Source organism: Columba livia, chromosome 13 (assembly GCF_036013475.1).
Source record: "Columba livia isolate bColLiv1 breed racing homer chromosome 13, bColLiv1.pat.W.v2, whole genome shotgun sequence".
In the NCBI taxonomy this organism is placed as follows: Eukaryota; Metazoa; Chordata; class Aves; order Columbiformes; family Columbidae; genus Columba; species Columba livia.
The window spans coordinates 1,613,935-1,624,818 of NC_088614.1; the positions used below are offsets into that span (position 1 = coordinate 1,613,935).

Genomic DNA, 10,884 nt, shown 5'->3' on the forward strand with positions numbered 1-10,884 from the left:
AGTATTTCATTACTCCAACGCATCTACTAGGATACAAGGGAACATAATAGCCAAGCTTTTGCAGAGGCATTTAAGGAGAACACTGATGGAGTGATGAGGGGCTGATGTAGGCAATTTTAGAAGACAGTTCAATTATTGTGGGTAATTAATAATGTTTTGTTTAAGAGAATACTACACTGCATGAAGAAAGCTATGCTCTTGTAGAGATTGCAGGCTAATGTGTAAGACCAAGAGGTTATTTCTTTTTTAAAAAAGCATGTGGTTTGCGTTTTCCAAATGCTTTAATGCACTGAAACTGATTTCAAGAATTGGGGGGGGAAGATATAAATTAACTAGTTCAGTAAAAATCACCAAGTAAACAACTAAGAGCGCATTTATCACAACAGAAGTCAATATTAATTCTACAGTATGAGAAAGTATCATCATTTGCAGAGCCAGCAGGTTTTTTAAAACATTTACTGTAATAACTGATCATTGGGTGCCTCCCCAAACACTTGGCTTAGTCAATTTAACCCGGCTGAAACCACTTACCCAGGTTTAACCTAAAAGTTAATTTGACAGCACACAATAGCTAAAGCAAGCCAAAGCCCCGGCTATGATAAGTCAATTTGTATTTACACAAGCTTAATGCATCTACAAAACATCATTTTTATATCCAATTCAGAGGATGGCATGAACATCTGCTTTCACTTCAAGACATTAATTTTCAATTATTGAAGAAAAACAAAATAAATCCTGACAAATTACTGGTAACTGCGGAATCTTTTGTTACTCTATTAGTTTATAATAGTAATTGAGAAATCCTACAATTAATGTCCTAACAAGAGCTCTCTGATTATTTTTTTGCACGTGCTATCTGAGGCAATTCAGCTGTGAATGATGTTCTTTAACTTGTGCTGATCATACACAAATATTGTTGAAGAAAGAAAAGAAATCAGAGGCTTTCTCTGGTAGTTGTTTTTCATCAATGTAGCACCACTTAACACACGAGATTTCTATTTTCCCCCCATTCATCCTTAAACCTTTTGCATTACGTCTCCCACTCTTGTCAATTTTCGGCCGCGTTTATTCATTCTATTCACCGAGACCAATGGGAACAGGCCACAATTAAAAGGTGTTTGCACACAGGCAGGAGTTTCAATCGGTAAAACCAGTTAAATACCAGCAGATCCCATCCAGGAAAGCATTCCGGAGGGACGGAAAGCAGGAAGATGGGACTTGTGGAGTTGAGGGGAGAACGCTGCTGGGCTTGGAGCAAAATACACAGGCAAAAATTAAAAACTGCGGGCTAATCCCTGAAGGCGACGCTCGGTGTGCTGCACGGATTCAAACGCTCTCAGGGCACCAGCCCCGCAATGAAACACCAACATCTCCAATTATTCCTAATCCCCCAAAAGCTACACTTGATAAAGAACAATCACGAGCGTAATCTTATTTGATATGAGTTTTATCAATTTTAGCTGCTGCTTTCACTGTATCAATAAAATTCCGCCGAAACTTGAATGAACTGTAAAATTAAAGGATAATCGCACAAGTCTCTTCCAATTGGCAATTATGATTATACTTGTCAAAATTTAATTTGCAGAATGTACTGTGCCAGTACCTTCAGGTTCTTCTCTATCAGCTGGGAAAAAAGGAAAATTATATCTTTAAGACAAGTATGAAAGACATTGTTACTTCCACAGTCAACTCTGTAACTGAGCTCCGACATTGTATAATTGACTTTGCAAGCAGAACAACAGCAATATAACAAAGAAAATGTCAGTGTTTTCACAGCGCTAATCTATAGCGCTAGGAGGGCCTCCTGCTGTCAGCCAGAGCTGACAATACAATAGCTTTCAAAGGGATATTACCATCACGCTTTTATTCTTGACATCAATCAAGACAAAGAGAATCCTTTTCACGAGGCATTCAAAATCAAACCTTTGTATGCGCAGATAGGTAAAACAGCATTCCTTTAAAGAAGATCATTCATAGCAATCAACTAATTGGAACTCGGCAAATGGTTGAAGTATTTTTATTTACTTTGCAGATAACGAAGTAGCGAGCAACCCCCCTTCTCCCCTCTTGACTGACACAAATGAGGCAGGTAGGGTGTGCATCAAAAGTTTCTATCAGCATTTTTTGCCAACTGAAAGCAAAAAAATATGACAGCAATTCTGCAACTTCAAGTAGGATAACAAATCTAGACTTAATTAGTGCATTCTTTTGCAAAACAGTTTGATTACCAACTAGCACGTTTATTCGCAAAATACCCTTGCAAGCTGACAGCAATTTGCAGGACTGTCAAATTCAGCAGCCAACTCGCATTTGATGCTTAGAAACTTGTACCGGCGCAAATCTCAATCTAGTAATTCCTCAATTAAAATTACAGGGGACTGCAAACCTACAGGTTCCTGTTACCAGCCCCTCAGCACTTTGCTTTACAGAACTGCGTCCAGAGGCCCCAGTTTGCAGCACAGAAACTACAGTTCAATGCGGGGGGCGGTGGACACGCACCCTGCTCAGCGCCCACCGCTCCCCGGAGCTGGCACCACAGAACAAACTCTGAAGGGCACCGGTGTTGACATCGCTCCCCACCACTTTTAATGGGGGACAGACAGCGTGTTTGGATGTTCACAACTGTGTTCCGGCGCTGGGTTCAGGAGCACGTGGCTTTTATGGCACTGAGGAAGGTACAACTCCGTACACACAACCGAAAAAGCCCTCAGCAGAGGAGGCGCCTGGCAACGGGGCGGAAGGAGGGTCTGTGCCGAGGAGAATTACCTTCCCAGCCTTCGTCTGTGATGCGAGGCAGAGCTTCAGAACAGGCCAGTGTTTTACTCCATCACTGCTGCCACCACACCGTCACCGAAGCATTTATTTTGTGAGCCAACAAAGACTCAACCCCTCCTACCTCTACTCCATCCCCATTGATCTGAAACAACCTTCCTTTAAGCCAAGCAGAACTTTGTCCCCAGCCACCAGCTACGAGGTTAATATCTCCAAGTTCGCACAAACCAATGATCAAAACAAATCAGCGTTTTGTATTGCAAATCATAAATCCCACATCAGGGGAAAGTCCACGGTTACTGCTGGAGTTCCAGCTGCAGGAATCACTGCAAGTTTCTGCCAGGCTGAACCTGAGACAATACAGCACAGGGGCCACATGCCCTGCAGCTTCGCTGGCATCCAGTTTGGGTTTGCAAACACTTCATTTTAAAGAACACACATCTAAGAGTTGCCAGCATCTGATGCTTCTGTCAGTCACTTCTTTAAAGTCAGCATCGCTCCCAGTTAACACGCGGGCAACTTGCCTTTCACTTGCAGAATACTCCCTTTCATCACAGGCACACACCGATTCTATTTTAGTGCATAATCTTTCTGAATGAAAAAGGATGCGCAAATTTCAGTAGTGGTTAATAAATGGCAAAAGTGCTATACAAAGTGAAATAAATACACAGAAAAGAGAAAGACGGTAAATTATTTTAAGTCCTAAATGCTACCCATATATCCACATAATTTATGCTTGTTTTCTTCTCAGTTGAATTGGGAAACCTGTGACCTCAGAGTGCCTTTATTTATTACATCTCAATTATTTCCATGGAAACGTGTACTGTGGTAATCTACTGGGTTGCCAACTCCCTGGACTACTAAATGTATATGACAGACTTTTTAAAAGCAGACGATATGGATGAATATTCAGAAAGGAAGAAATTCTTTATCCTACATCCGTGGATGAGTCGCATCCTATTATCCAAAATTTCACCCAGATTCAGCTCATTCTGCAGACTCCCTGTTATTCAGCTCATGCTAAGAACTGTTATTTACAGCCACTTTATGCTGAAGCTGAAAAGACATTTTTTTTTCTGCCTAGAGACTACAGCAATAATTAGAATTTTTAAAAACTCGGCTTCACCCAGCTCACTGTTGAAAGGACCTTCTAGATATTTCTACATTACAGGGATAATGTTTCTTAGCTATGACTTGCCAGGAAGTTACCTGCTTCGATTCATACAAATGCTCTTGTAAATAGTGATCCGTTCTGTATTACAATTAGGCTCAACATTTCGTTACTAAGTCCCAACCCCTTGCGAGAGATATTGCCACCTAAAAAGTAATGAGGTAGGAAACAAATAACTAATAAAAAAATAAACATTATTATGGCATGAAATGCCAATGTTTACTAACCGAGCTTCTAGAGCAAACACAGTTTTCACTGGCATCGAACTATTTCCTAAACGTTAAATGCGACACTTTAGCCCAGAAAAATATTTTAAACTCCAGAGGCCCGGCCTCTAAACGTGATGCCCTGATCCGAGGGAAGTCACGACCCGCGGCCTGCGCCGCTGTCCTCAAACTGCCATCCTTTTCGTCTCAAACAACGCGTTTCTGAGCATCCCCTAGAAATAGCTCTGGCTCTGCCCTTTCTTCTGCCCGCGGACCAGAACGTTCATCTACCAATTACTGAAGTGGCTCCTTTAGCAGAGGTTGTTGGGATGGCGGAGGGTCACACCGCCACGCTGCAAACCTGCCCCCCAGCACAACGCTGGAAGTACCGTTAGGCTGGGGGGAACATGATTCGGGGGTTCGGATAAAGACGAAGGACTTGACAAAAACTTCCTAAACATTTGAAGCACGTACAACTTACATTGCAATCATCTATTAAACAGTGGATACTTCACAAATAATATAAAATGGCCCTGGATGGTGTTTCGATTCCTTCTTTAGCTGGTTGATTAACTGCACGCTGATTTTGTTCACCGCCAAGTTACTTAATTACAAACACTTCAGACTTTTTGTTTCATCTTCTAGGCATCCGAATTTATGATCCTTTTGTGCTGCTACAACAAAGCCCCTGGACCACTGAGTTTGTGACTTCTGCTTTGTGCAGAGGACAATAAAACCTCAGCCCAGACCAGCTAACCTCCTCGCCGCTGGGAGCAAAAGGCTTCCGAAATCACGCCTTCCCCCCCCGCACCACTTCACTTCAAAGTCAAAAAGCTGGCAAGGCATGCAATACAGCACGGGATGGCCACGGCCCTCCCTTTACGTTTCGCCAGCAGTTTTCTTATAAACAGGAGGTTTTAAACACCCCTTTTGCTGTGGATGGTGAAAAACACCCGAAGTTTAATGTTTAACCTTTACTAATGCAGCCCTGACTAAATTTGGCTATTGTTTCTTCAAGCCCAAGCAAGTTTTCAAGTCCTATCTATCAAACCGCTTTTAATTCTCCCCTTCTTTCACCACCCTTGCGCGCATTGGACAGCGCGAGGAAACAGACGGCGCTACTATTCCCAATCATAAAGAAACACTAATTTCAAGCTCAGCGGCTAAAACACGAGTGTGCTCCGAGCATCACCGCCAAAACTTTCCTTCCTTCCTCCCTCCCCCGCCCCAACGATGCTACCGGCTTCTTTCATCAATTATCGCGACACGTGTCGCCAGCGAGTCTCGGCCGGTCCCACGCACGCACCCCCGGCACTGACGGCGTCGGCCCCGCGTGGGGAGCCCGCCCGTTCCGGGGATTGAGGGGGGGGGGGATCCGCCACCACGGGCCCTAACCGGGGGGGGATTCGCAATCCCCGCCAAGCCGGGACCCGGCCCTGATTGGCCGCGTCGCGGCGGCGGAGGCGGCGGCGGCTGCCCGGGGCCAGGCGGCGGGGCCCGGCGGAGCGTCCTTACCTTTCACCGAGCGGGGCTTGGCTTGCTTCCTCCTGGACATGTCCGGGCGCCGGGGCTTGTCCTCCTCCTCCGCGTCTTCCTCCCGTCCCTGCCTTCCCTTCCTCTCCCTGCTTTCTCCCTCTTCCCCCCCCACCCCGCCCCACCTCCAAACTTTGCGAGGCGAAGCGGCAGCAGCAGCAGCGGGATCGATTATTTGATTTTTCCTCACTTCTGTTGCCTGTTGCAATGCGGCAAGTTCAACTCCTCTTTCCAACCCCTCGGGCACCTTCCCCCCAGGGGAAAAAAAAATATATATATATAATAAAAAAAAAAATCACAGGCGCAACAGTTTCAGTATTTCTTTCCTATTCTTTTTTTCTTTCTTCTCCCCCCCCCTCGGATGTGCAAATACTCCCGACGCAAAGCGAGCCCGGCCTGCGCCCCCACCCGCCTTTTTGTTCTCTTTAAAGTTTGCTGGCGCCCTGCGGCTCTCAGTCCGGCTCACACTTTCGGAATAATTAAAAAAAAAAAAAAAGAAAAAAAAGAGAAAAAAAGAAAAAAAAAAGAAAAGTCGAGCCCTGCGCGGGGTCCCCGGCTTTGGGGTGGGGGAGGGCGCGCGGGGAGAATGAAGTGTCTAAACCCCCGGCGAGCAGCGGCCCCGGCAATGCGGGGCGCTCCGGGGGTGCGACCTTGTTGCGATTTTCCTAAATCCTCCCCCGGCCGCGCTCGGCCCCCTCCCTCCCGCTCTGCCCGCTCGCCCCCAGCTGCCTCTCCCTTCCTCGCCCCCGCCGCTGCCCGGGGAGGGCGACGAGTCCTTTTTTATGCTGGCCGCGGGGCCCGAGGGGCGGCCGGCCCGTGTCCCCGGCGCGGAGCTGGGCGAGCGGGCGGGTGGGCTCCCCTCGGCCGGCCGCGCTCGCCGCCGCCTTCCCCTGCACGCACGCACTTCGCGGAACAAGGTAAGTGCTTCTTTGCATCGATGCCGGGGCCGCTAGCTGCCTCCATGGGTTATTCGCTGGAAGGTGGCACCGCTCCTGCCTTCATTGCTGCCGCTGCTGCCGCTGCTGCCCTGGGTTTTTATTTTCTTTAGCTCTCGCCAGCCTCCCTCTCTTTTCTTTGTCCTGGCTCCTTTTCCTCCTCCTGATCTTGCTGCTGGGGCTGCAGTGCAGACACACATAATAAAGCCAGGCTTGGCTGGAAATGTAGCTGAGTCCCAGCAGGAGGATGTGAGGAGTGGAGTCCCGGCGGGGGAGCGCTCTGATCCCGTAGGGAGCCCCGCGCAGCCTGCGCCGATCAGACGGAGAGAGAGCCAACAGCACCGAGCCATGGACGGCCCGGGAAATACAGCGGCCGCCCGCAAAACGCGGACCCGCCGCCGCGGACCGGACTCGCCGCCGCCGCGCGGAGCGGCGCGGAACCGCGCGGAGCCGCCCCCCCCCGCCCCGCCCGCCCGGCGGTGGCTCCGCAGCGCGCAGCTCCCGCGGAGCCGGCTCTGGTTGCCTTTGATCTGCAGCGGGGTGGGGGGGAGCGGCGAGATCTACCCCGAATGCGAACGGCTCAGCGGCCGCGGGAAGAGTCTTGGGGGGGGGGGTTATCCTTCCCCCATCCTTCTGCCGCTCGGCTGCTTCTGGAGAGCTGGAAGGGAAGATTTATTTACTTTGCCTTTCCCAACGTGTTAAATTTAGCAGGAGCTGGAGTCACCCGCGCCTGTCTGCTGGGAAGGTTTCTTCTAGAAAAATCCTGAGTGTTTTCAACTTGTTATCCCACCGATCGCTCGGTGCCAAGTCGCAAATGAAATTGCTCAAGATAAACACTCGGTGAGTTTCTTCTCCCACTTAGACGGGGCTCGTTGGTGTCACAGTCTGCGCTGCTCTGCAGGAACAAGGAGCTTCCAATGCTTTATGTGCCCGACCAGCGCGTGGGGAACTCGCTCTGAGCATCCTCATCCCTGCACGCGATGGGCCTGTGCCACCATGAGAGCCCACGCGCCTGTACATCCAGACATCAAAGAGAAGGTGTCTGTAACGGAAGGAATTGGGACTTTATTTGCGGGTGCACCCCGAGCTGGTCACCCCCCGGGCAGCAGGAAGGGACCAGGCAGAGGATGCAGGGCGCTGTGTGAAGACACTGCTTTCCCACTCGTGATCTTCACCTCAAAAACATCTTCCTCTTTTCTTTTTTCCCCAAACCCAAACAACTCAGGACTGGGTTTGTCATTTGATCAAGTGAATTCAGTACACAACTCTGAAGATTTTTCCTAACACTGCATCACATTTGAATGGATGTTTAGTGGCAATTTTCTGGTTTCTTAACATTTGACAGAAACTATTGAGTTTATTAATGTCACAATAAAGGTTTATGGTTCTATCCTACTGTATGACTCCAGATTACCACCATAGACTGGACATAAAAAATGTTTCCTATAACACTGCTATAATCAAGATATACTTCCACTACATCACTGCGCTAAGTATCAATTTGGGGTTCAGAAAGACTAATCCGGGACAAAGATGGATTGTTAAAGAGCCCGTGGCCCTGATTCCGATCCCAACTAAAAAATGAGGATAACACTAATCAAGGGAGATTCACCGTTACAAAACCCGATGCGATTCCAGTCTCTACAAAGACATAAGCAGTGTTGACATGGAAAAAAAATTGTTGTGATATTGATACACTGAAAAATCCACCTGGGATGGTTGGTAAATTTGGTCAGCGTGACCCGAGATTCATATCCGTTCAGCATCAGAGTCAGATCAGGAACTGAATTACTCCTGTATCCTCGTCTTATTGGAGAGGCTTAATCCCCAGGCTATCAAATTGTTTCTGTTCTCTCGCTGGCCCAATGAATATTTAATTATTCTTACAAAGCAGAACAGCTTCAGCAGGACAGATTCTCATCCCAGAATGTGCTGGCGGTTGGGCACTCTCAGAGGAGTTCAGAGACCCAAATTCAAATCCCCGTGCAATCAGGCAAAGAGGGGATTTCAACCTTAGTTTTACACATGCCACTTGGCAAGTAATTCCCAATCCTGTTGCCACCCTGAGCCCCTTTGCAATCCAGCGCTCTGCCCCCACATTTTCTATTTTTTTTCATTATTTTAAATGCCACAATTGAAATGAACCATTTCTACAACTTTTCCTTCTTTTTCCAATTCAGTAAGAAATCTATGCCTTTTTTAATTTTTCTTTCCCTTTTCTTTTTTATTTTCTTTATCTTTGTCAGAGGGCCAATGAGCGGGTTTATTTGCAAGCCCCTACCTGGTTTGGAGAAGCTACTGGCAAAGTGCAGAGCCTTGGTCTGAGCATCCCAAACCCCTCCCTTGAAAATGGTTCAAGTTCACTCCGTCAAAGCAGCAGCACCCTTGAAGCCACTGCTTGCCATGTCGAAAAATACCCAGTTTATAGCTAGACATAAAGTGGGACGTTTAATAGTAAAAAAATGAAACACATGCATAAATCTGTCTTTAAATGTAGCACATACATATATTAGTTCATCCCTCTCTATTATCTTCAAACCCAGCAATACACGGGTTTCCTCCAGGCCCTGCTCTGCAAGTACATCTCTGTGCCACAGAGTTTTTCAACATGTACCTAAATGCTTTGCAGTTGTCACAACACACGGTTTGCGTGTCTCCTCCAGATCTATGCACAGGGAGTTTCTGGGGGTCCCGCAGCCACTCTTGGGCAAAGAAAGCCCCCAAATCTGCTGAACCCCCCCGGGAAATGCGGAGTTCACCCATGCAGGCTCTCTTCCCAACACCAGGACTTAAACTCACATTGTCATTTAAATAGATTTTTCCGAGAGCCGCCTAATAACAAGGGAAGACTTCACAGGCTTTATTAAAATATTTAAAGCAAATGACACCAGCTTGTGTGCTAATTTAATAAAAAGACATTTAATAATTTAATTTAATTATGGTAATTTAAGAATGCAATAAAAATACATTTTGAATCTATTATCAATCTTGTTTCCTCACAGATGCCTTTCCTTTATATTCTGGGGAACTTTAATAAAAGCACAAAGCCTAGAGTGTCAAAGTGCAGAGCTGCTCTCTCCAGGGGAGAACCAAGAGCCCTCCCACTGCTCTGGATGACCTCCACATCTCGCCAGATCGCTGGGGCAATTTGGATGCTGATTCTCTTCTTGGAAGCCCATTTGGGGTTGTCACTGTTCTATATTGTACAGGACACCAATGACATTTTCAGGAAGATACTACCCATAGCAATGCTAACAACGAGCTCTTTTCTCTTTGGAAAATGGTTACACCGTCCTGCTATGTCAGGACGTTGTTCCACCCACAGCAGATGGAGAGCATCCCATGTATTAGCACTTTGGCTTGAGTTTCCCCCAAACAATTATGTTTAAAGCAGAGAGCTGGCACTGACAATGTTATCTCAGGTAGTTCAACCCTGGCAGCATTATAGGAAACTGGTGGTTCAGCCTTGCTATGGGAAATGCAGGCAGGACTACCAGCCTCTCTATAATGTATAGATTTATTGGCATTCAACACTGAGAGCAAAGCCCTATGTATTTCTATATATAGACATAATTATTTTGACAGTGTTTTTGAATCAGTTTGAAATTACAAGTTATACGAAAATAGCACAGTTGTGTAAAGGCAAAAATAAAAACTTCATGACAGCTGGGATGTTCAGTGAGGACTGAGGGAGTTAGGCACCCGATGGACCAAGCCTGCTTTGAGAAATCCAGCAAGGATTTAAACTTTCCGAAGTCAAAAGAGGAATATCTGCAACACCTAAAAGGATTGATCTGATGGACACTGACTGACCGGGCAGCACAAGGAAGATCATCTTAATTGTGTAAAAGAATCAACCTGAAATGAAAGAATATATCATATGCATAGACCTAATTAAGAGATGCTGCATAATATCTAAGAGAAACATGGCACAAGGCTAATGCCCTGGGAGAAGCTGTACGGCAGGTTTGATCGGAGGGTTTATGTAGAGCTAAAAAGACCACGCAAAATGGGAACCAACGCCTGCCAAGACCTGGTGCCCACAGCACGTCCACCCTCGCCAGCCCTTGGCTCAGCGGGAACTGCTCTGGCTGGGGTTTGACAGAGGTGGGCAAACACCTGAGCTCTCCGCATCTGCAAAGGAATACAGGCGCATACAGCAACCTATTAACAGACTGGATTATTTCTTAAAAGGAGATAATGTTTCCAAAGCACATGGCACAATGCACTCATTCAGGCGAGAGTCAAATGTCACAGTGGATACAGC

General features: G+C 46.8%; 1 protein-coding gene and 1 long non-coding RNA gene across 5 annotated transcripts in view; one reads left to right on the forward strand and one right to left on the reverse strand.

Moving 5' to 3' along the window:
* The window catches only part of ZNF423 (zinc finger protein 423), a 221,125-nt gene extending 214,731 nt beyond the window's left edge, over positions 1-6,394 (reverse strand). For 2 of the 4 annotated variants that reach the window (XR_010465873.1, XM_065028592.1), the window contains exon 1: positions 5,665-6,260. Coding sequence is in view for 2 of the 4 variants with exons in the window: in XM_065028592.1 (XP_064884664.1) it covers positions 5,665-5,704 (40 nt within the window). In the remaining 2 variants the exon portion in view is untranslated. Of the gene's footprint in view, positions 1-5,664 lie in introns of all 4 variants that reach the window. The other 2 variants (XR_010465872.1, XM_065028591.1) reach the window with 2 other exon arrangements.
* A 69-nt stretch (positions 6,395-6,463) lies between these two features.
* LOC135575328 (uncharacterized) lies at positions 6,464-8,012 on the forward strand. Its single transcript, XR_010465874.1, has 2 exons — positions 6,464-6,599; positions 7,326-8,012. It is a non-coding gene; the product is annotated as an uncharacterized LOC135575328 (long non-coding RNA).
* Positions 8,013-10,884: the final 2,872 nt, after the last annotated feature.